The 24,226-nt window shown below is 56.2% G+C and overlaps 2 protein-coding genes across 2 annotated transcripts in view; one reads left to right on the top strand and one right to left on the bottom strand.

Moving 5' to 3' along the window:
• UNC5A (unc-5 netrin receptor A) overlaps positions 1-6,672 on the top strand; it is a 58,810-nt gene extending 52,138 nt beyond the window's left edge. The window contains exons 7-15 of the mRNA XM_023531880.1: positions 733-921; positions 1,027-1,329; positions 3,980-4,067; positions 4,315-4,483; positions 4,655-4,888; positions 5,022-5,171; positions 5,252-5,416; positions 6,074-6,252; positions 6,487-6,672. Of these exons, the coding sequence (XP_023387648.1) occupies positions 733-921; positions 1,027-1,329; positions 3,980-4,067; positions 4,315-4,483; positions 4,655-4,888; positions 5,022-5,171; positions 5,252-5,416; positions 6,074-6,252; positions 6,487-6,652 (1,643 nt within the window). The 3' untranslated portion in view covers positions 6,653-6,672. The remainder of the gene's footprint in view (positions 1-732; positions 922-1,026; positions 1,330-3,979; positions 4,068-4,314; positions 4,484-4,654; positions 4,889-5,021; positions 5,172-5,251; positions 5,417-6,073; positions 6,253-6,486) is intronic.
• Positions 6,673-7,749: 1,077 nt separating this feature from the next.
• Positions 7,750-23,618, bottom strand: HK3 (hexokinase 3). The gene is made up of 19 exons (XM_011362230.2): positions 23,478-23,618; positions 20,316-20,426; positions 17,090-17,252; positions 16,720-16,874; positions 16,511-16,630; positions 16,326-16,421; positions 15,379-15,478; positions 15,114-15,297; positions 14,474-14,629; positions 14,085-14,318; positions 13,485-13,780; positions 13,248-13,387; positions 13,013-13,132; positions 10,731-10,826; positions 10,460-10,559; positions 8,656-8,839; positions 8,395-8,550; positions 8,000-8,233; positions 7,750-7,912 (listed from the first exon to the last, which is right to left on the bottom strand). Exons 2-19 carry the CDS (start codon positions 20,397-20,399, stop codon positions 7,768-7,770), a joined length of 2,763 nt encoding a protein of 920 aa, XP_011360532.1. The 5' UTR covers positions 20,400-20,426; positions 23,478-23,618; the 3' UTR covers positions 7,750-7,767.
• Between the last annotated feature and the right edge of the window lie 608 nt (positions 23,619-24,226).

Raw genomic sequence — 24,226 nt, 5'->3', positions numbered from 1 at the left:
TTCCCTACCTCTCCTGCAGCTTCACCTCCTCCCGGTCCCCCAAGTGCTCACGCAAGTCTTGTGGGGACACTGGGCTTGAGAGGCCTGTTAATTACAAGGCCATAACTAACAATTAAAGATCTCTGTTGGATTTTTTTCTCTAGAACACACCCTCCCCCATCCTTTCAATTAAAAACCTAATTATCTGTGTCAATTCTTTTCTGATGGACATTTCTTCCATTATGCAAAGCCCTTCTAAAATCAATACAGCTTCCTCCAGGCCTTCAATCACTACTCCCCGGCCCTGCCCCAGCCTGGGAGGCAGACAAGGGGAAGAGCCCTGGCAAGAACCTACCAGGGACCAGATTTACAGATCTACCCAGGAAGCAGATCCTTGTTTAGGGGATCCTAGGAGCATCTCCTAGCCCCAGCTGCCCTGGGCCCCAAAAGAGGGGGTGCAGCTTAGTGGCCCCAGGCCACGAGGGGAAGTGTCTCTTCCCCTTCATTCTCCAGCAACAGCCTGAATCAAGCCTGTGAGGGATGCGATTTGCTCAGAGTGACAGCAAGGTGGTGGCAGATGCAGGACTGGGAAGCACACATGCCAACTCCATGCTCCCTGTGCCCGCATCTGCTGCCCCGCTAGTGCTGATGCCCAAGGAGTGGGGGCTGCACTCTTCTAGGGTGGAGACCGCTGACCTCTCCTCCCTGGCCTCCTGCACTCTGCCCCTCCCAAGGCCATGCTCTCTCCCGCAGCTGCTTCTGGCCCCGAGGACGTAGCCCTCTATGTGGGCCTCATCGCTGTGGCTGTGTGCCTCCTCTTGCTGCTGCTCGTCCTCATCCTGGTTTATTGCCGTAAAAAGGAGGGGCTGGACTCGGATGTGGCTGACTCGTCCATCCTCACCTCAGGCTTCCAGCCCGTCAGCATCAAGCCCAGCAAAGCAGGTGGGGTGCCCCTGCCCCCAGCACTCCTGCCCAGGGCCCCTGTGTAGGGGCCGCTGGACGGGGCCATCCCCATTGCCACTCCCTGAGTCTGTCTTTATCCTGCAGACAATCCCCATCTGCTCACCATCCAGCCAGACCTCAGCACCACCACCACCACCTACCAGGGCAGCCTCTGTCCCCGGCAGGACGGGCCCAGCCCCAAGTTTCAGCTTACCAACGGGCACCTGCTCAGCCCGCTGAGTGGTGGCCGCCACACCCTGCACCACAGCTCACCCACCTCTGAGGCCGAGGACTTCGTCTCCCGCCTGTCCACCCAAAACTACTTCCGCTCCCTGCCTCGTGGCACCAGCAACATGATCTACGGGACTTTCAACTTCCTCGGGGGCCGGCTGATGATCCCTCATACAGGTGGGAAGGGCCCCAGAGTTTTCCAGGGAGCTCTAGGAGGCAAGGCTAGCCCCTGTGTCCCTCATGGAGGAGAGCGGAACAGCCCCGAGATTCCTCTTGTCTTGCTCAGCCTCACCCCAAGTGCTGAGCCAGGCCAGCGAGGAAAAGGGGTAGAGTTTGTGAGGGGATCCAGTGGTGGTTGGCAATGGGCCCATGGCCGAAGCTGTCTCCCCTCTGTAACCCAGGGCAAAGGACTTCTGTCCATTCATGTACCCAGCCAGTCAGCCTGCATGCACCAGGCTCCATGCGGGCCCTGGGCCCTGAGTTGGGGCAGGTGAAGAGACAGCAGAGCACAAACGCCTGGACAGGGTGCTCCTCCACCCACTGCCTCAGTAAACCTGACAGGGTCCCTGAGACACGTTGACAGAGAATCTGTGGACCCTTTTCGTGGTCATCTTTCCAGGAAGCGCCGCAGCCTCTGGTGTGGCTGGCCACTTCCACCCTGAAATTCTCTGTTCCCTCGCTTTACGTGGGCCCCTGTGGCCCTGATTTTCTGTCCCCTCTCCGACTTCTCTGGGTGCCTGTTCCCTAAATGTAGGTGTTCATCAGAGCTCCCTCCTGGCGCCCTATCCCACTCCATGGCTTTAGTCGCCACGTCTGTGCAGATCACTCCCACTCCTCCATCCCCAGCCGCAGTTCTCATGGGCGACAGAATCGCAAACCCAGCTGCCTCCTGGGCAGCTCCATCTGGATGTCTCACAGCACCTCAGGTTCTTTGTGCCTAAAACAGCACCGTCTCCCACCCACCCCCAGAACCTCCTACTTCCTGGCCTTCCCCACCTCAGGGACAGCATAGTCAAATGGTTTGACCCAGAAACTGGGGGTCACCTTGACCTCCTACTCTTCATTTGCCCCGCCTCATCCCTACACCAGCTTCAGTCACACACCCATCCCATCGTTCTTCCTCCTCAGATGCTCCTGCATCCATCCTCCTGCTTCTTGTCTTCTCCGCTGCTGGGCCCTGACCACCACACCTACCTGTCATCTGGTTCACAGCTCCTAGTATTCGCCCAGTGAAGCCAAACTTTATCGCGTCCCTCCCTTGCCTGAATGTTTTCTGGGGCTTCCTAATGCCCCCTGCAAAGCCCACGTGACAAGGACACAATGGCCCATCCCCTGCTGGCCAGCTGCAATGGCTTCTCCCCTCCCAAGCATGCTTCTGCAAGTGGCAGCCACAGTGGGCTTTCAGCGCCCCACCCACACCATGCTGCCCTCTGCACACATGAGTCCCTCTCTCTATCCACCGGGTCTTGGCCTGGCAGCTCTCCTTCTCTGTGCCTCATGTCCCTGCTGCCAGGATTGCCAGGATGATGAGGTGAGATGGTCCTAAGATGCCAAGCTCTTAGGAAGGAGCAGGCACAGGTGCACAATGGGTAAGGTGGGTGAGCTGCTGCTCTCCCTGCCTTGCCTCAGCACCCATCACCCTTTACTGCCACCTACTTGTCTTTCTCCCCACTGGGCTGGGTGCTTCACAAGAACAGGACCCATGGTTTTCTCTCCCTTTCCTGAGCACTTGAGCATTCATTGAATGGGAATGGGGGTGTGCATACCTCCGCCACAGAGAGCACTCATGTGCAGATCTCTGGGACTGTCACCAATGCTGGCAGCCTGTATCAGGAGGCAGCACAGGCCAGTGAAGGAAGCAGTAGCTGTAAATACGGTATCAATGGCTCCCCTCTCCTGGGCTTCAGCTTCAGCCGGCCCACCCTGTCGCCCATTCTGGAGAGCATGCACGTGCTTTTAGACTTGGTGAAAGTCATAAAATTTTGTCCCCTCCTCCTAATGTAGGGGATCCCTATCCCCAAAGGACAGGAAGGCGGGGCAGGACCATACCTCACCATCACTAGAGCAACTCCCCAGCCCTGTCCTCCCGTGTCCTGCCCCACTGCCTCTTCCCTAGAACCACTGCTCCCTCAGCAAGCACTTTCTGATGCCACCCCTGCAAGATGCTGGGACAGAGGTGTATCAGCTGGACACGAAGACATGTGTGCGATGGCCCCAGACCAGGGAGGGCTACCAAAGTGAGCAAGGCCCGGCCCCACCTGCAGGGGGTCACTGCCAAGTCAGGAGCAAAGTCATGCATGGTAGCTGAGAGTAGCCTTCCTTGTAGGTGGCTAGGGCTGATGGAGGTGGGGAAAACTTGAGCAGGGCAGGAGGGTGGGGCATCCAGGTAGAGGTACGTCCAGGGCAGTGGTCTCAGAATGGCGATTATGCAGCACAAGCTAGGCTGGAGATGCTGCTGGAAAGGTAGTTGAGGACAGGTGAAAGGCCTTAAATGCCAGGCCGGGGAGCTGGACTTTACCCCGGAGGCGGGGAAGGTAGGGGCAGCATACCTGGCACTTTTCGTTCCAGCGTTTCCTGTGCCCAGACTAACAGGGCATGCTTTTTCCACCTGAGTTCCCTTGGCCTCTCTTGGGGTCACTCACTGTGATTCAGCTTCGTGCCTGTGTAGGTAGTTGGACAGCCTGACAGTCTCAGTGTCACCTCTGTCCCCAGGCCAGCATAGCACCAGTCAGTCCTCAAAGGGAGGCTCATGTAGAGGCTGGCGGAGGGGGGTGTTTTGTGTCTTTGCCGCCCTGTAAGCCCCAGCTCTCCTCTCGCTCTGTCACAGGGATCAGCCTCCTCATCCCCCCAGATGCCATACCCCGTGGAAAGATCTACGAGATCTACCTCACGCTGCACAGGCCAGAGGATGTGAGGTGTGGGCACAGGCCCTGCTACTGGGGCTGCGGGTCCTGCCCCCTGCCTGCAGTCACCAGGGAGCCCCCTGCCCATCCACCGTCGGGCTTAGTCTGGCCTGGGCTGAGGGAGGGCCAGGGAAAAGATGCCCGTAAGCTCTGCCCAGCTCTGCTTCCCAGCCGGGATGCCGCTGCCCTGCCCTGTCCTGCCAGGTGCAGGACAACCCACTGACGACTTTCTCTCCCCACCTGTATTTCCCCACTTGAGGTTGCCCCTAGCCGGCTGTCAGACCCTGCTGAGTCCCATTGTTAGCTGCGGGCCCCCCGGAGTCTTGCTCACCCGACCCGTCATCCTCGCCATGGACCACTGCGGGGAGCCTAGCCCCGAGAGCTGGAGCCTGCGTCTCAAAAAGCAGTCCTGTGAGGGCAGCTGGGAGGTAAGCAGGCTGCCCATCCCCCACCCCACGACTCCCCAGGGAGCCAGCACAGGGCTCTGAGCGCAACCCCACTTCCCACGTGGCCCTTGCGCCACACTCCTGTCCCCAGTATCTGGCCACCCCTCAGAGCTTCACTTGGTCATCAGCTGATGCATCGGGCCCTGCCCATAGGACGTACTGCACCTGGGCGAGGAGGCACCTTCCCACCTCTACTACTGCCAGCTGGAGGCTGGCTCCTGCTACATCTTCACTGAGCAGCTGGGTCGCTTCGCCCTGGTGGGAGAGGCCCTCAGCGTGGCCGCTGCCAAACGCCTCAAGCTGCTTCTGTTTGCCCCCGTGGCCTGCACCTCTCTGGAGTACAACATCCGAGTGTACTGCCTGCACGACACCCGCGATGCACTCAAGGTACCGCCCCCCACCTGCCACAGGGAGGCCGCGTGCCTGGCACTGAGGGTGGAGTGCCGCTGGCCCTGGGGAGGGGTGGCGATGGGGAACCCTCCTAGCCCCCAGGCTCAGCTGACCACCTGGGGCACTGCAGGAGGTGGTGCAGCTGGAGAAGCAGCTTGGAGGACAGCTAATCCAGGAGCCCCGCGTCCTGCACTTGAAGGACAGTTACCACAACCTGCGACTGTCCATCCATGACGTGCCCAGCTCCCTGTGGAAGAGCAAGCTCCTTGTCAGCTACCAGGTGAGGGCACTCAAGGTTCCTGGAGCTGGGCACACCTGGCGCTGGGCACACCTGACATGGCCCCTCTGCCACCCCCCCAGGAGATACCCTTTTATCACATCTGGAATGGCACACAGCAGTACCTGCACTGCACCTTTACCTTGGAGCGTGTCAGCCCCAGCACCAGTGACCTGGCCTGCAAGGTGTGGGTGTGGCAGGTGGAAGGCGATGGGCAGAGCTTCAATATCAACTTCAACATCACCAAGGTGGGCAGGAGGGGTGTCAGCACCCTCCTAATGTGCGCCACCCCCCACCCCAGGCCTACCTGGCCACCTCCTCCTAAAACCAGAATCTGTTTGACGGCTTCCTCCAAATCTCTGGGGAGAGATGCAGGGGCAAACACAGACAGATGCAGACAGATGTGGTGGGACTTGGGGAAGGGACAGAGGAGGATGTGGGAGCAGCAGGAGGGAGAGGTGGAACAGCCTGGGCCCCCGTACCTCCCCGAGGAGGGACTTTGTACTAGGCCTTGAAGGATCAGTAAGCATTAGACAGGCAGCAACCAGGGAAGGGCGTTTCTGGCAGTGGGGACTAAGTGCAAGGACACAGGTGGCTGGAGGAGCACAGTGGGTTCTGAGCGGTCAGCAGAGGCTCAGCAAGGGTGACTTGGGGAGGGCGGGTGGGAGGGAGGAGGGGAATGAGGCTAGTGGCCTCCACTGCTCACTGGCTGTGTGACTTTGAGTAGGTCACTGCACCTCTGAGCCTTGGGCCCCTTGGAGCCTCAGTGAGGGGGTGCCCACCCAGAAGCACCAGCGCCAACGCGGCACCACGTCCTGGGGTAGTTTGGGTGGTCCCCCAGCAGGAGACAGCAGCAGGCCTGGGCCAGGGGAAGTTCTAACAGCCATCTCCACTCCTTCCCCCAGGACACGAGGTTCACTGAGCTGCTAGCTCTGGAGAGTGAAGGGGGGGTCCCAGCCCTAGTGGGCCCCAGTGCCTTCAAGATCCCCTTCCTCATTCGGCAGAAGATCATTACCAGCCTGGACCTGCCCTGTAGCCGGGGTGCTGACTGGCGGACTCTGGCCCAGAAACTCCACCTGGACAGGTGGGTGGGAGATGGTTGGGGAGGGGCTCAAAGGCCACCTGCAGTTCATCCTGGCAGGGTAGGATGGGTGGGGTGGGCAGGATGCTCTGTAGGGCCTGTGCCCTCTTCACTGGCATCCAGGTATTACTCCGTGCTTGGCAGAGGAGAGGCCTTGCCCTCAGGTAGGCTGGGGGGCAGCAGCCTGGAGTAAGTCTGGGCCACTGACAGGCTCCCTCCCTTCACTCCTCTCCACAGCCATCTCAGCTTCTTTGCCTCCAAGCCCAGCCCCACAGCCATGATCCTAAACCTGTGGGAGGCGAGGCACTTCCCCAACGGCAACCTCAGTCAGCTGGCTGCAGCAGTGGCCGGACTGGGCCAGCCAGACGGTGGCCTCTTCACAGTGTCGGAGGCCGAATGCTGAGGCCAGCCAGGCCCCCAACGCCTACACTCTCACCAGCTTTGGGACCCACCAGGGACAGGCAGAAGCCAGACAGAGCCCCTCCCCAACACCTAAGGGAGTTGCGTGGACAGGCCCCCTCCTGGCGGACACTGTCCCTGCACACTGGCCCTTCAGACCCTGCTTACACTCCTGCCCCTCCATGGCCTGCCTGACCAGGCTGGCACTGCCACCTGCCCCCAGGGCCCAGAGTGGACAGTGCCGGGATCCGGGCTGGGCCCAGCCCATCTGTGTGTGTATATGTGTGTGGTGCTACCTCTCCTCCTGCCCCTGGCCAGGGGCCGCACACACATGGCATGCGCGCACACGCTGGGCTCAGGACGTGGCCCCGGAGCTCCCACCTGAGCTGGACCTTATGCAAACATTTCTGTGCCTGCTGGGTAGGGGCACGTCTGAAGGGCCTGGCTCCAAACCTACGGGACTGAGGGCCACAGCCAGACGGGGGGCAGCCCCTGGATTCAGGCACACGACCCCCACACGGGCACGTGCCCACGCATGTCTCGTGTGTCATCCCACACAAATCCCCCGCACACATATCTCATGCTGTACACCCGGAGGCCACTCACGTCTCTCACACCCAGTGTCAGTCCAAATCAGCCTATCACATGCTGCCCTTCTCCCACCCACCCAGGGACACCCAACAGCTCCTCCCTATTCCTCCCCCTGCCCCCAGCCTCGAGGAGTCCTGCCCGATGGGGCATGTGAATATGCAACGGGAGTCCCGGGCTGGACAATGGCGAGTGTGCGTGCCGTGGTGTGCCCGCTCCTGGGGCCTGTCGTGTGAAGCTCGTGCCCTGACTCTGTCTTAAGTGCATTCATGCACTTACACTTGGCCTTATGTACACAGCCTTGCCCGGCCGCCGGGGCGCGTAGGGATTTTAGCGGACGTGAATGTAAATAAATTATATATATATATTGCTAACCTGAGTGCTACTTATCTCGGGAAGCCAGAGCTGGAGGCCGGTGGCCACAGAGGGGTCACACACGAGCTGTTCTGGGAGTCCTGGGTGGCTGGGCCTAGCTGGGGGATAGGTAGGGCCTGGGCCCTGGTCCAGCACAGCTGGTTCCTGGGGACTTCTTCAGACATGGGTCAGTTGGGCCAGGCGGCAGGCAACAGCAGTAACCAGGGCTGCACCTTTGCCCGACCCATCTTCTGACTGCAGGAAGGTGACCGTACAGCGAGGGGCCAGCTCTCGCACAGTGGCCGCAACCAATCTGGAGAAGCTGTGAGGGGAAGGGGCTGAGGTGAGCCCAGGACAGCCAGGTCCTACGTGGCCATGTCTCCCCGCCCAGCCCGGAACACAGACTCACTGGGGGTGCAGCTTGTAGAGGGTCCCATCCACTCCCACGGATATGGTCAGCTCTTCTAGGCCCCGGTTCTCACGGATCTTCTCCACCACAGCAGCCACACCCGCCCCACAGAGCTGAGCGGCCCGCTGGGACACAGCCTGGCACACCTCCAGGACCATCAGAGCGTCATCTGTGGTCAGAGGCAGCCCCAGATCCTCCAGGATGGCTCGGACCTGCCTCAGGGCCAGGCTGTCACTGGGGACAGGAAGGAATAACACACAGAGAGGCTGCATTAGCTACTTCTCTCTTGTGACTTCTCCATCCTCCAGGGTAGACCTCCCTCCAACAAGCATTCCACCCAAAGTGGACAGATAGACATGTTTGAGTGGAGGGAGAGATAATGCAGGTCCCAGCACCTTTCAATCTCAGAGAGAAACTTGGTCTTGAAAATGTCCCTGGTCTGAAGGCGCTGAGTCTGCTGACCCCGGAAGAGAACTCCAAGGCTGGTCAAATGCAAGAGGATGTGTCGGACGATCTCCCCCAGGTACATGCCACTGATCATCTTCTCAAACCTGCATGAAAGTGTGTGTGCACACAAGGCAGGGACCCCACCAGCTACTATCTCCGGCAGAAGCCACCACCAGCCACCAGCCACCCCTGCCCGGCTCAGCCCACACCTCTGTTTGCCAGGATTGATGGACGCCTGGTCCACGCTTGCATCGAAGCAAGTGCTGAGCATGCCGAGAGAGCCATCATCCCCAAAGGCACCCCACTCCATGTTGATGCACATGTGGCCTGAGTCCCCAGCCACACTCGCCACGTTCCGAAGCTCTTCCATGTAGCAGGCATTGGTGCCAGTTCCTGCAGGGAGGCCAGACGGGGTGGCAGCCATTTACTGGTACAGACAAGACACCTCTGAGCCCTCCTCACTCTGAGATGGCAAAATTTGGTCTCACTTCCTGCTTCTCCATCTCCCTCATGCTCGTGCCCTGCCCCGGGTCCTAGTCTTCCTTCCTTCCTGACTTTTTTTTTTTTTTGCAGACACTGCCAGCACCAAGCCCTCCGGGCCTCCTCTATACTCCCTGACACTACCACCATCAGTGCATCTCCCATGTTACCTCAGCATACACCTAAAAATGCCATCAGTCATGTCATTCCCCTGAGAGATGTGTGACAGCCCCCACTGTCAGCAGGCGAGAGGCCTAAGCAACCTGGACTGGCCTTCAGGTCTTTAGTTAAACTCGCAGATGCTGGGCTAAGAGCTGGGGACACAGACAGAAGTCAGACTCAAGGGACCCCAGAGTGGCCAGAGGTAAGGCCATGCAGGATCATTGTTGTCTGACCCAACAGGTCCAATACTGCCTATATGTGACCAAAGAGAAGTGTAAGAGCACCACAAGTCTTTCTGCCTAGAGGATCAGGAAAAGCTACAGAGAGGAAATGACATTTGGATTTGGCCTTGAAGCCAAGAAGTACAGAAAGGAAAAGCATTCCAGGCAGAGGACATACCCAGTGCAAAAGCATCCTCTTCTCTCCAACATAGTCATCTCTAGGCAGGTGGTCTCCTTGTCGGCCCCACCTGGAATTCCTCCACCCAGGGCTTTATTCCCACAGCAATCTGGGCACACCTCTCCATGCCAGGCTCTACGTTCAAGAAGCTCCCGGTCCCATGGGAGGCTACTAAGTACCTCATGCTCTAGGCGACTGATGCCAAGGACCTGCAGGCACCCTCCTCCCCCGCCTAGCCAGATCCCTTCTTTCAAGGCTTTCTTTGCAAGTCCCACTCATATTGGGACCCCTTTCTTTCTGAGTTCGGCCTTGTCGCCCTAGTGCAGAGAGTTAGATTCACCTCTCTCTGACTGTCACATGCTATTCTGGGCTCAACCCCTGCTAAACAGTTCTGAGAAGGCAGATGTTTCCCCGCTTCTTTATGTCTTCCTGTCCCTTCATCCAGCCCCAGCTGGCCACAGGATAGGTGCTTAATACTGAGAATCTCGGATGACCTGAAGGACTCTCACAGCTCATTCTCTGTCAACCCGCAGCCCCTACCCAGCTCCACCACTGTGCCACACTTCGCCCCCCCTCTTTTCATCTTCGAGACCCCTCAAGACAGGCATTAATATTATCTCCATCTTAGAGATGAAGAAACCAAGGCTCTGGCAACCTGCCCAAGGTCATACAGGTTGAAGTGGCAGGGCCAGTATTTCCTCCCAAATCTGTACAATGCCGAAGCTCAGATTCATTTAACAGAAAGGCAAACTGAGGTTCAGAGAGCTTAAATGACTGCGAGTCAGCAGCTGAGCTGGGCTAGACACCCGAGCTCCAGACTCCTAGCCCAATAGAGTGTTCCAGGGCCCCGCTGGGTCAGACGGGAATGATCCCACATCCCCACGGCCAGAGGAATGTCCAAACTGAGGAAGCAATAAGAGGCAGTGAACTAGCATCAGGAAATAGAGGCACAATAGGCCAGGCCCTCCTCACCGACAATGAGGCCGACCTCGCAACGGGGGTCCTCGTAGCCACAGGACATCATGGTCCCCACCGTGTCATTGACAATGGCAACCACATTCAGCTCCATTGCCTGCACACAAAAGGATGCTGCTAGTTGCTGGGCAACATGGTCGTCACGGCAACCGTTGCTGGACCCAGAGGTCTCTACAGCGAAGGGCCCCCCTCTCAGGAAGCAGGAGACCCTTTGCTCCCCTCAAAGCCTGTTGCAGCCCCAAAACACCGCTGGAGGCAGAGCCCTTGCCTGTCTGCGCCCGATGGCTTCCCGCAGCAGATGCACAACATCCTGGCCCTCGCAGTCTGACGCGTTGAAACCTTTCGTCCAGTTCAGGAGGATGCCCTGGTGTGGGATGGAGACAGGAAGGCCCCTTGGAATCTCACTTGGCCTCCCCAAAGCCTGCAACCCATCAGAAGCATACGACATTCCTCCTCGCCAAGCAGGATTCTGGGCCCACTCTGCCATAAAGTTGAGGGCCTTGCTCTCTGTCCCCTCCCAGGAGCATCCCAGTGTGAAGAAACCTATTAATAACTGTCTGACCTATGTCTTGTAGTGCCAGAATGCTCCGATGGTCTGAGGGTCTGGCCGTTTTAAGATGACTGTCCAGAAGGATTTGCCTTTTATAGGAGTTAGGAAGGAACAGAGCTGGTAAAATGGGTACTGTGTGTGAGAAAGGAGAGGACAGAGAAGGCTGAGGGCCACATGACAACAGATCCTGCTCTTCCAGAAAGAAATAGCAGGAGTCGCTTGAGAGGAGGAATTCTAAGAGGTGGGACAGAGCTGTGTCAATGGGAGACTCAGGCGTGTATTCTGGATATTAGTGAAGGACGAATAGAAAAGCTGGCAAGATGGGAAGGAACAAGATAGATACGCCTTCATTGTGAGAAATTGGCCTTAAATTGTGAACTTAGTGAGAGGGGCTTGGCTGTACTCATTTTAGTGTGCTTCCTCTGAGGTGGGTTATTCCATTTAGGAGAAAATGACTGTTCCGCCCCAGGTAGGAGTATAAAGAGCAGGTCCACAATCTTTGGGGCAAGAGATTTTAGAAATACTAACCATTATTTTCCCCAGTAATATTTCCCTTTATTCCTTTTCCCATGTAAACACAGCTAGGGCGTTACATGCTTATTGTCTCAAAAACAGAAACCAGAGAGAGTGAGAGAGGGAATGAGAGAGAGGCCAGTTTGGGGGAGACAGAACAAGAGGATTAGCAAAGCTTTCTTGTTCAGCAGACAGGACAAAGACTCCATGGTATCTTATGCTCTTCACTCTAGCACACCCTTGCGGGGAGGGGAGGACACAAGGGATTAGGTGATCTGAGAACAGATGAGGCCTCTTCCCTCCTTCCCTAGGGACATGTCAAAACCCAAGAGAGGAAGTGGCAGAGTCCAGACTGCACGTTCTTTACAGCAAAGGACGCTCACTGTGCAGCTGACAGGGGTCCCTATCTGGGAAATGGGGTCCCCAAATTGGTTTTTGCCATTCCAAAGAATATAGGCTCAACACAGAAATTAAGTGCAGCAATTGGAAATTAACAGGACCGTGTTTCTTGCAAGCCTGATTTTGCATCCTGAGTCCCACCTGCTTCTCACACCTTACAAGGAATAATCAAAAGACACCAGCTGCTTAGCCTGGAGCAAAGAGGACCAGCAGAGAGACTCTGCCGACTGTGCGGGCTAGAGCAAGGCCAAGTACAGAGGCACGTGTCTGAGAACTCAGAGGGGGAGCAGAGGGCGACAGCCACATAAGGGCTGGTTGAAGTAACGGAAGCAAAGCTTTTCTGTGACACGAGCATGGAAGACGCAGTGGATGCCTGCAGGAGCAGGGGGCTCTTTATCATGGGGATTTTTTTGGCAGAAGATGGGGGTGTTAAGGAAGGGACTCTTGGGAGCGTGGATCAGAGGTCCAGGAAGAGCCATCTCCATGACAGCCATCAGGTGTGTGCATGAAAAGCCTAACGTTCTTGTTGAAGGACACGCAGAGGTATGCGCTGAGTGCCTGCTGCTCTGCCATCCCAGTCAGGTAACCAGCCCTGAGCCAGGCACTGAGAAGGGGACACTGGCAAGGGGAGAGAGGGCAAAAGAACCCATGCAAGCACAAGCCCCTTTGAGAGACTGGAACAAACGTTGTTCCCCACAGGACGCTAGGCCAGAACACTGGTGCTGTAGATGACATACAGTCAGCGTGTCTGCCGGGCAGTCGGGATCTGGGCCTACACTGCTCCCAAACGCCCAGACCTAACCCCGGCTCCACTCCCCTGCCCACTGGCAGCCCCCAGAGGTGCCCGTGTCCTTCTTCACCCCAGGCCTCTTCGTGGTCCTGGATTCCAGGCCACATCACCACACCCATCCACCCAGGCACATCACGCCTGGAGAAATGGAGGCTGAGTGTTGGCTTGGCCCAGTGGTGCCTTCGTCTGCCCCTCCGCCAAGCCCAGGGCACTGGAAGCCGCTGCCCAGCCTCCTGCTCACTCCATGAAGGGTATGTGGGTGGAAAGCCCTTGGGGATGACTTCCCTCCCTTTCTCACCTGGTCCAGGCCGAGCTGCCTGCACGGGAAGGAGAAGGTAAAACCTAAGGGGAAGCTCTGCCCGCTCAGGCCCTGCTTCTGCTGGAAGTCCACTATACAGTCCACGATGTGGTCGAAGAGCTGAGGGGCGGGGCAAGTCAGCGGGGATGGGCGGGGGGGGGGAGGAGGGGGCGGGAGGCGGGCAGGGTGCTGTTGGCCCTTCCCCACCCATGATTCAGCCCCAGGCTGTGGGTACCTCTTGTCCAGAACCCTGGGCCACACACTCGGGGATGGAGTAGACCTGATTGGTGATCTGCACACCTCCTGTGGCCACACGTACCAGGAGGACCCGGAAGTTGGTGCCCCCAAGGTCCAGTGCCATGAAGTCCCCACGCTCTGTGGGACAGAGACCCTCAGTGCCAGGACAGAGTGAGTGGCTTCATCCGAGCACAGGAGCCCATGTCCCAGCCCCACACCCAGGCCAGGCCCTCACCACTGCCATCAGGGGTGGCCCGGACATAAGTGGGCAACATGCAGAGGGAGGAGACCTCTCCTCGAAGCCCCTTGGCCATGGCCTCCCGCATCTGTGCCTGCACTGCTGCCAGCTGCTCAAGATTCAACCGGAACGGCTTCAGGGTCTCCTCCAGCAGGCGCCGGTGGGCAGCAAGGCGGGCAGCCACAGCCGTCACCATTGCCACACCCCGTCCACCCCCGTCCACAGAGGGGATGAAGGAAACATCACATTCAGGGGCCAGGAGCTTCACCGTCTCCTGCAGGATGCTGAGGAACCTACACAGACACATACCAAGCGTACTCTGGCACCTGGCCCTGACCCACAGGGCTTACTGAAGCCCTGGGCCCTATCACTACAAATCAGTTCAATTCTAAATCTATCTGTGCACCAATCACACACCCAGTGCCCCCAGGGACCCCTCCCTTGAACAGGATCTTTTCTCTCCTCTGACCTCTTCTGGCATCCCACCCTCCATCTGGCCTCACTGTGCTCAGGTGCCATTAATACTCACTGCCCTCTGGGTGTGTGTCACAAACACAAATGTTTCTGCTCATACAGGATCTTGTGTTTTCCCAATACCTGGGGTGTTGCTCAAACACTCGGCCCCCCGTGGCCACAGCAATCTGAAGCGTCTGCTGCTCCCGGCTATGCTGGAGGCGGTTGAGGACGGCGGCCAGGGCAGCAGCACAGAGCCGGGCAGCCCGCGTGCACACAGCCACACACACGTGCTGCACGAGCTTAGTGTCCGAGGCCCTAGGGCTCAGGCCCAAGTCCTGCAGGATGGCATGTACACGGGCTGCCCCAGCCAAAGGGCTAGGGAGGACAGGGTGCCACTTTGAGGCTCAAGGAGCCCAGATGCTTCCTTCCCCGTTTCCCCCGAAGCCCCGTGGCTCCCTGGGGACAGAGCAGCCTCCACACTCCCAAGTGGAGAATCCCCTGGTCTAATCCTACTAGTCTCCCACACTCACTCCTCCATCTCAGCCACATGCTCCAGGAGTATGCTTCCTCGTTTCAGCAGGGCAGGGGAGGTGCAGCCACCAAAGAGGACCCCGAGCTGGGCCAGGTGAGCCAGCACCAGCCGCACAAGCTCACCCAGGTACAGGCCCCCAATCATCTTCTCAAACCTGCAGGAGGGAAGAGTAGCTGAACAGAACCTTTCCTAAGCCCTCGGCCCACCTGGCCCCACTTGCCAGTGTCTCCAAGGAGGGGTCATTTTCTTTGGAGTCCCAAGACTAGAGGTTTCAGAAGCAAATAGCCTCCCAAGAGACAGGTGGGTGTTTACCCAGACCCCACTGCCTTCTCTGGCTTAGGGTTAGCGGCCTTCTGGAGTATAGCAAGACATAAAGAAGGGCAGGGGACACTTTACTCAGCTACCCCCAATCTCTAACTTGTCAGGGCTAGCCAGAGGCAGGAATAAGGGAGAGCCAACTGTTAAAAACTAAGTTCTAGAACCTTGAGCCCTTTCTATTTTGAGCCTGGCCAGGACCACTCAGGGAGCAATCTGGAGATGCTCAGAGGGAGAGGGTGGACCCCAGGGGCTGGAGCACAGGCAAGTGGAAAGGGTGGGGAGCAGAGCAGTAGTAGGGCTAGAGAAGAAGGTCAGACTACCTCTGGACACAAGGATTTAAAGACTCTTGATCCAGGGCATGGTCAAAGGTGGTCAGCACTGGCCCAAGGGCCCCATCATCACCAAAGGAGCCCCACTCAATACTGACGCAGACACGGCCCCGGTCCTCGTCCAGCAGCGCCACATGCCGTGCCTCCTCCATGTAACAGGCGTTGGTGCCAGTGTCTGTCAGGGATGAGCCCATCAGGGCCTGCCCACTAGGCAGCCATGCCTCCCACCTACTGCCACAAATGGCCCATGGCTCACCTACAACGAGCCCGACCTCACATGGCCCAGCCCCTGGTTCACAACCCATCATGGTGCCCACCGTGTCATTCACCACGGCAACCACATCGATGCTGTAGGCCTGGACAGTGAGAGAACAGGGCAGAGAACCTGGGGGAGGGGCAGGGCTGGGGCCTTGTCTTTGAGGGAGATGCCCAGATCCCATGAAACATGCGTGTCCACATGCTCCCCGCATCTGTCACAGACACTCTGGACTCTCTACCAAACAGAGGGAGGTCTTCCTCCCATGCCATGTCTCTTTGGCTCCTCCGCCCCCAACTCAGGCACTGGAGCTCTCGGTGGCTCCCAACTTCAGCCAACCCCTCCAGAACACCAATGCCCCCCACAGGACCAGGACAAGGGGGAGCCAGCATGGCCTTGAAGACTGCACTGTAGGAACCTCGCGGGCTTCCCCTCATCCTGGCCTAGCTCTCCAAGCCCGTTCCTCCCAGCCTGGACCTCAGCTGCTCACACAGCACCTAAATGACTAGTCCAGAAGACCTGCCTTCTCAGGCATGTGCCCTTCTATAAAACTAGATCTTCCTCCCCAGCCTCAGCTTATGCACCTGGCAAAGTCCAGGTTGTGGCGGGCCCTCCTCAATGCTCCCAGAGTCATCGGAACCACCTCCTCAATGGGGACAATCTTTTATTGGAATGCTTTCCTCACTATACTGTGAGGTCCTTGAGGACAGGGTCAAGCCTTTTTATCTTTGTTTCCCCTCTACAGTCCTGAACATCACTTTGACCTTTCTTGGTCTCAGTCTCTTCATTTAGAAAATGGGAATGTTAGTAGCATTTACCCCAGGGTTAAACTGGATAAAGCGAAAAAGGACAGCAGGCCATCCCGGAAGCACAGGCACCGCCTATGTTTGCCAGGCCCGGGCCCAGGTCACCGGAGCAGCCCTCCCACCGGCCTTGCCTCCACTCACGCCCTGCCTCTCGATAGCTTCTCGAAGCAATTGGACCACATCCTGGCCTTCCACTCCACTGCACCGAAACCCTTTAGTCCAGGAAATGAGGGAGCTCTGGAGGCAGAAAAGCTGGTCACTCCTCCAACGGCCTTCACAGGGCTGCAGCCCCTCCACCCACCGAGCCCATGCCCGCTCTGCCTCACCCTGTCCAGGCCTGTCTGGTGACAAGGGAAGGAGAAGTTGAAACCAAGCTGCAGGCTCTGATTGCTCACAGGGAGTGCATCCAAGAACTCAGACAGGCAGCGAGCAGCAAAGTCAAAGAGCTGTGGACACGTGGGGGGGCTCAGCTCTGCCCACCAGAGCCCCAGCCACCCTGCTGGGTCCCAAAGCCTGGGCGGTGAGCCCTTCTCACCTGCTGACCAGGACCCAGCATCACCTCTTGGGGAATCACAAACTCCTTGCTCCGGGGCTCCATCCAGTGCCCCTCGATGCCCGTCAGAGTCACCCACAGAACACGCAGTGAGGCCCCTGTGGCTCCCAGCTCCAGCACCACAAAGTCTCCCTGCTCTGGGGACAAGTAAGTCACAGAGAGGTATGCAGCTGGTGAGACCAAGCCCTCTGCCTTCCAGAAACATTCCCAAAGCCTGTGAAGTTTTTGTCAAGGGAACTTAGAGATGGGAACCTTAGAGATAGGGACAGGGATAAGGAACTTCCCCCTCCCTCAGATTAGAACCCTCTCCCCAAGCCTGGCCTGGCCACCTGTCTTATTCTATGCCACCCACCAGTGCCATGTGGGGTGGACCCCACGTATGTGGGCAGCATCCGGACAGTAGGTGCAGGGCTGGCCTGCCCGCTCAGCTCCCGCTCCATGGACCCCAGGAGGCGGGCTTGGATCTGCCGTAGCTGTGCCCCCGTCACGTTGAATTGCTGCAGGCACTCTTGTACCTGGGGAGAAACAGGCCTACATCTGGGCAAGAGACCTAGCCGAGTTCCCCAGCCCCAACTAGGACAGGACAGCCCTGCCCAGCTTTCACCTCCCCTTACTAGGCCAGACCAGCACCGCTCCCTCGGCTCCCCCAGGGCTGGCCTGAGTGCCCTCTGAGTCTCATTGCTTTCTCCAGCACCTGCTCAGCCCCACCTCTCACCTCCTAACATACCCAGGCTTTCTGGCCGCTCTCAGCCTGCACCCAGGTCCTGTAGCCTCAGCGGGCTCCTTTCTGGAGGAAAGATCCACTCACTTTCTTCTGCTCCTTTCCTTTCTGGCTCCCTCTCAGCTCCCTACATCCCCCGCCTCTTCTACTTCACTGAATGCTGGATTTGGCGAGGCCTTTCTCCTGTCACATCACCTTGAGCCAAGCTGCTCAGTGAGTTGTCATTGAATGAGCAAATGAATGAACACAAGCATGAACAAACCTCAAGTTCAGGTGCTTCCTGCTTCAGATCCATTCCATTCTGGAGCCCGAGCAGACCCAGCCCTCACTTTTTTTTTTTAACACACCATCAACATTTATTGCTCAGCTCTCCCCAGTAGGCCAGTGCTGAAGCTGGGAGGGCGGGCCTCCACAATGAGTGGTTGGTCTGGGGGCTCGGTGTGGCCACCCTGATGTGCCTTGGGGCCTGTCAGTCCTCCCCCTGGGCTTCCCTGGCCCAGAATTCCTGTGAGGCCTGGGACTGTGTCAGACCCAGGAGAACTGCCTTTGTGGAGGAGCAGGGCATATAGGGAGAGGTCCCGTGAAGCCTCGAACCCACAAGTCCAACATCAGCAGGTGACAGGAGCGAAACTCAGGTAAGGAACCCAGGAAAAAGTGACAGAGAGTCTGAGGGTGAGGTGGTGAGGAGAGTTTGGAGGCAACACCTCAGTGACAGCCCTCCCCTCAGTCGGTCATCCTTCCCACGACACTGGCCAAGGCCTGCCTACGCGTCCAGCAACATCCTAAGCACTGAACGCAGCATGGCCAGCCAAGGCCCGTCCTTGTGGAGCTCACATACTATAGGGTAGGGGCAGAAAATAAGCAAATAAACAGATAATATGTTCTGGTAGTAATGGTAGCTATTTAAAAAAAAAAAAAGCAGGAATGGAAGTCCGAGAGTGACCCCAGAGGAAGAGATATTTTCGGATATTGGTCAGGGAAGTGCTCCCTGTGGAGGTAACCTAAATAAAGGAAGGGAAAACGCCACTTGAAAATCTGGGGGAAGAACATAAAGGGATTTTCTTCAGTGCAAAGGGATGAAGTTGGGGGAAAGCTGGGCCAGGAGTGGGTCAGAGTGAAGGGAGGGAGGAGCAGGCAGGGAGAGCAGAGGACAGGACACCCCTGGTTCTTCTCCACCAGAAGCCTGCTGTGGGGAGCTTAAGAAGACCCCTGCCAGGGAGGAGAGGCCACCCCCTGAGGGAGATGGGATGACTGTCCCACCACTGCTTTAGAAAGAGAATGAGAAAGAGAAACCTGAGGTCCCAAATGACCCTGATGGGATTGCCAGAGGTTTAATTCCGCGTTTACATTACAGTAGATGCTTCCAGCAGCCATGTATGCTCCAAGGGGTTATTCCTGTTACGAATGAGGAAACTGAGACTCAGAGAGGAACTGAGTTTTCTGTTCTACTGAGCAAAAAGGAAAATAGCACCTACTTCTCAGAGATGCTGTGAGCACTGAGATGGGGTGGGACAGTGGCTGGCCTGTAGGTCCTGCTCACTGAAATGTGGGTTCCCTCTCCTCAGAACACAAGGTATAGCCAGCCTGGAGAGCCAGATTCCATGACCCTTCTGGTGACAAAAAGAGACCTGGGAGAGGGGTGGGGACTCTGAGATGGGCTGCGCTCTGACCACACATGGTCATCTAACCTCCTCTGATTGCCATGGGAAAGGCAGCCAAGGGTGAGCCTGTGATGCTGAGGGGGGCCAAGGCCATGGGAAATGTGGTTTCCCTGTGAAGTCCCCCAAAGCCAAAGGGAATTGTCTTTACACAGCAGATGTGTGCAATGAAGCCAACAGGGCAGGTGTGGGACTGGCACAGGAGCCTCAGGAGGCAAGTGAGTGAGAAGGTGGTGGCGGGCCAGGCACCGCGGCTGGCATTGTTCACGTCTGCAGCCCTGCCATGGGCTATGCACAGAGAAAATGTTTACAGCAAGGTCTAGGGCAGAGGTTGGACAATGGTAAAGTGGGAGCATGAAATGCAGAGAGGAGTGATATGCTCACAGTTTGGGCAGCAAGCCAAATCCAGCAGATGTCAGAATGAGCCAGAAAACTAAAGAAGCTGCAAGGGACACTGAAGGGCTTGTCCACGAGCCTCCTCTGTGCAGGCCTTTTATTAGCTCCACTAGCTCCCTTAACCTTCCCAGGGGTAGAAGGACCCAACTTTCTTTTCCTCCATTTTACTGATGAGGAAATAGAGACTAAAGGATATGAAATGGCTTACACAAGTGTTTCCTGCTCTAGGATGTGGTATACAAGGGTTCTAAATCTTGATCAAGACGACAGGAAAAAGAGAAATTCACTTCTGAGCTCACTTCTGAGCATGCAGGCTAAGCCGCGCCATAACCTCCAAGTCTGGCTCAGCACTATCATCTCTGTGTGTCTGACGTGTGGAGGACAGACAGCAAGGCCCGGAAGAGTGACCAGAGAAGTGGGGACAGGAATGCCTTAAGAACACAGCTTTCTACCAGAAAAATCCAGGAAGGTCCTTTCTAGACCGTGTCAACCTGTTCTGGGCAGGGGTGGCATCTGTGTGACAAGGTGGCCAAAGCAATATGTTTGGGGTCAAAACACCTCAGCTCAGCTCAGGTTCCTGTTGTGCCTTAACCCAAGGCACATCACCTCTGGGAGGCCCTCTTCCTGAGCTGTAAGATGAGGAGAAACCCCCCACCTTGCAGTGGTGTGGAGCCTTGGAGGAGATAGCTACCAGATCAGATATGAAAGTGTTGGCAAACCCAAAGGGGCTGCACGGCTGTGAGCCAATCCTGCTCTTGACCACCTTGAATGGGCATAAGACAGGGACTCAATGCTGAACTTACCAGCTCAGAGTTGGCTGAGGGGCAGGGCAAGCCCTCCTGGGGGTAGCAGAGGGCTCCTTCCCCTACAGGCCCAGTGGGGTCCATGTGGTTCCGCAGAGCAGGGGAGGCCACCTACAGGAGGAAAGGGACAGCCCAGGTGAACCATTTACTCTACAGGCCCTGGGAGGCTGTGACCCAGATCCTTAACTTTCTTCCTTCAGAAGGGGACCAGGAAGGAAGCTATGGGCAGAATTCAGAACCTCTGACCACTAAAGATCCTTTAGTAATCAACCAGAACGCCCTCATTTTCCAGAACTACTTCTAATGAGAGAGCACCGGGAAGGCTGATTTCTATTCCCAATGCCATTCATTCATTGTTATTCATTCACATTTAGTGATGCCTGCTATGCTGGATGCTGGGGTACAGAGAGGCCACAGGGCCCCATCCTCAGGGACCTCACAGCCTTACCAGCAATCACAGTGGGATTGACATAGGCAGCGATGTAGATGGACTTGCTGCTGTGCTGGGAGTTCAGGGATGTCTAGAGCTTTAGGAACAAAGGGTGTGAGGTAAGAAGGGGCCAAAGTTGTGCTTGGAGCAACTAGCGAGCTGGACTGTGGATGTTTTGCCAAGTGAGATGTGTAAATTTCTTCCTGAAAGAAGATGGGGACAGGTGTGGATTTGTGCCACCAGTGGCACAAACTTTAGGCCGTTCAGTTATGACTTCTTTGAATTTCAGTTTCTTCATCTGTAACATAGGAGGAAATAATATCTACCAGCACAAGGTTGTCGTGAGAATTAAGTGGAATAACATCTGGGAAAGTACTTTGGGAAGTTTAATGTGCAATATAAACCTTGGCTCCTGGGTGGGTTTGGGAAGGGGCAGCAATGCAGAGCTGAAAGGGCCCTGTGCTCAGAGCTACTGCCCGCCGCCACCCGCCCCTCCCTGTCCCTCAGTCTTGGGACCTGGTTTTCCTCATCTGCTAAATGGGGACCAACAGAGGTCAAAGGGCTGCACAGGGCATTTGAGATCATGAGAGTGACAGAAACTTGCTCAGTGTCTTCCGACTTATCTAGCTGAATCTGAATACGTTTCATAGCTGAAACTCTATGAGCCTCAATTTCCTCTTCTAGAACGGGACAAACATTCAATTCTTGTGAAGATGAAAGGAGTTAATTCTGAAAGTCCTTTGCACACTGTAAAGGACTGTAGAAATGTCAGGTATTGTGCTCACTCAAGCTAGAGCTGGTATTGCTGTTCCAGCAAGTTTCTGAGGGAGCCTGAGGTGATCCAGGTGCCCTTCAAGGGTGAAGGGAAAGGGAGACGCAGTGGAGGGCCCAAGATGGGTAGAAAGCATCTGTCCACCGAATCATTCCACCTCTCTTCCTGGAACAGCAAACTGCAGGAAAGACACCCTTCCAGCCCTGCAGCCCCTCCCTACCTCCTACTCCCATCACTCCAAAGAACTTGGCCTCCCCGCAGTCACCCAAGATCTCCTAACTGCCCAGTCCCACCCTTCCCCTCAGTTTCCACCTACACTGCCCTCTCTCAGGCATGCAAAGCCATGGGCTCTCTCTTCACTGCAAAATCATCTTGTCCCTTGGCTTCAACAGTCAATCTCTCCTGGGTCCCCTTCCTAAGTCTCCGCTAGTCTTTGTGACTCCTTCTCTCCTCTCGCCTCAAACAGTAGGGCTCCCAGGTTTCTGATAGCCCTCCCTTCCACACTCCCTCTTTATCTCACTCATCCTCAAGATTTGATTAAAACCTCTGTGTGATGGCTCCCGATTCTACCCATTCTGAGCCAAATCCCAAATTCCAGTGGTCTGTTAGACATCACCCAGATGCTAGAGAGGCTCTTCAAACTCAGCAAAGCCACATTCATTTTCTCTTTCACTTTTGCCCATGACTCTTCTCCTGTCCTCCACGTTGGCTGGGGACAGCAGGGATGTTAGCTCACACAGCTCTCCAGATTGCCTGTATACACCCCTGACCTTCACCACCTCTATACAGGCTGTTCTCAGGCAGGACAGCTGAGGGCAGAAAGACCCCTCCCAGTTCCCTTTGCCACTGCCATGGACCTTCCTCCCATCCGATTATTCCAACAGCCTCCTGACTGATACTGCAGCTCCAGCCGGTCTGCCTCCCCACCCCACCAATTCTCAACGCATCACCAGAGTGACTGTGCTAAAATAGATCTTATCATGTCATTCATTCCCTAGCTGGATCTCCCCTAAGAAAGAATGTAAATCGTCACATTGCTATGGCTCCCACTGCAGAAAAATGAAATCCAAAACTTTTTTGTGGCATTGCAGGCCGCTCATACTGTCCTCAGCCCAAGCATCTCTCGCTACTTCCCCTTATACTCTGGCCACACTGACCACAAAGCGTTGCCGTCTCCTGCTGTCCAGCCTTCGTTTGCCGTGTTCCCAGAGTCTGGAACCACTGTGTCTGAGTCACCTATGCATCTTTAAGGCCCAGCACAGGGTTCACATAGGTGGGTGCTCATACAGCTTTGTAAAATTGGAAGGGGGGATCTTATTCAGAGAACCAAGGTATTGGTTTCTAACAAATCTCCCCAGTCACATACACCTACACTCTACTTCTCAAGATGTCAAATGGGAATGTTAGTTCCACACACATTACAGGTCTGTTTCAAAAATAAAAGAGGGCAACTGAGGCAATTACCTTTGGAAAGGGCTAAGGGCTACATACGTGATAAGTTCTCCCTCTCGTTTCAAGGCCTGGCTAACTCAGTCATTCATTCATTCACTCCTCTATTCATTCCCTCTTCTATTTGACATTTATTCAGCACTCCTACATGCCAGGGCCTGTGAAACTTCCACCAAGAAACCCCAGTATTTACTCTTTCAGTAAACCTATTTATGTCTGTCTTCTCCAGCTGAAGCCCTGCATGGAGGGACGTGTCTCCCAAATCACCAGATCCCCAGAGCCCAGCCCAGGGCCTGCACACATTTGAAGAACTGTGGGCCTCTTGGCCTCCCTCAGTTGAGTCGGCCACATGAAGCAAGCATGCCTTTGAGGGATGCTTGCTAGGGAGGGAGCCACCAGCGAGGACCAGCGGCTGTCCTTCCAGTCTCTATTCCTCCAGTTTGTGCCAAGCAGGAGAGATGAGGGTGAAGGTTGAGGCACACAAGAACTAAACAGAGGGGGAGGCTCTTACCCGTGAGAAGCAGCAGTTGTTCACTCTCCTCAGGCCTGAGCCCTTTTCTCGTGGCTTGCATCCAAAAGTGAAAATCACAAGTGACCTAAGTTATAATGTCCCCAAGCCCCACCCTCTTACTAGAAGCCAGCTAATTAAGAAAGGTGCACTTCCTTCTGAGCCTGCCCTAAGCAGAGCCCAGGGTAGGCAGTGCCATGATACAAACTTAAGCAAGATGACCACAGGAAGTTAAAGCCCTGAACTGGGTCAAGGGCCCTGAGATGCACCCCCTGCAGTGCTAGGAGCTCTGTCCATTTTACAAACACTGAATCTGAGTTTTGAGGTGCTGGCTCACCCCTGGAAAGATCAAGTGGCCTGCCTGGGAAATATGCAGTCCAATGGACGATTCTGCAAAATGTGGAAATATCAATGAGTAAGAGGCAACATGGGCACACAAGAGGAAGAGAGAAACTCTGCCCAGGAGTGGCCGGGGCAAATTGAGGAAGCAGAACCTCGAAGGAAGAATGGCAGTACACTGGCAGAGGCGGTCCTCGGCAGAGAGGAACACATACAACACCATGGAGCATGAGGCACCTTCATGGAATGGGGTGCAGCAACCAGGGCCTAAAGAGGATAGGTGGGGTGTATGGTGAGAGAGGCAGCAGCCAGGCTATGGAGTCTCACCTTCGGTCTGTAGGCCAAGTGGGGAGAGTAGGTACACAACATGGGTCTTCCCTACCGGAAGACAAGGGATCTCAGGCTACAGTGGA

Source organism: Pteropus vampyrus, unplaced genomic scaffold, assembly GCF_000151845.1.
Source record: "Pteropus vampyrus isolate Shadow unplaced genomic scaffold, Pvam_2.0 Scaffold74, whole genome shotgun sequence".
NCBI classification, from domain to species: domain Eukaryota; kingdom Metazoa; phylum Chordata; class Mammalia; order Chiroptera; family Pteropodidae; genus Pteropus; species Pteropus vampyrus.
This window is presented reverse-complemented; position numbering and strand designations above follow the sequence as displayed.

Excerpts from the sequence above, each read along its gene's own strand:
- HK3 (XM_011362230.2), bottom strand. The coding sequence starts at position 20,399 with ATGGACCCCACTGGGCCTGTAGGGGAAGGAGCCCTCTGCTACCCCCAG. Across the intron at positions 10,560-10,730 it reads AAGCCATCGGGCGCAGACAG|GCAATGGAGCTGAATGTGGT; the intron begins GCAAGGGCTCTG and ends TTTTGTGTGCAG. Across the intron at positions 8,551-8,655 it reads ATCAATCCTGGCAAACAGAG|GTTTGAGAAGATGATCAGTG; the intron begins GTGTGGGCTGAG and ends ACTTTCATGCAG.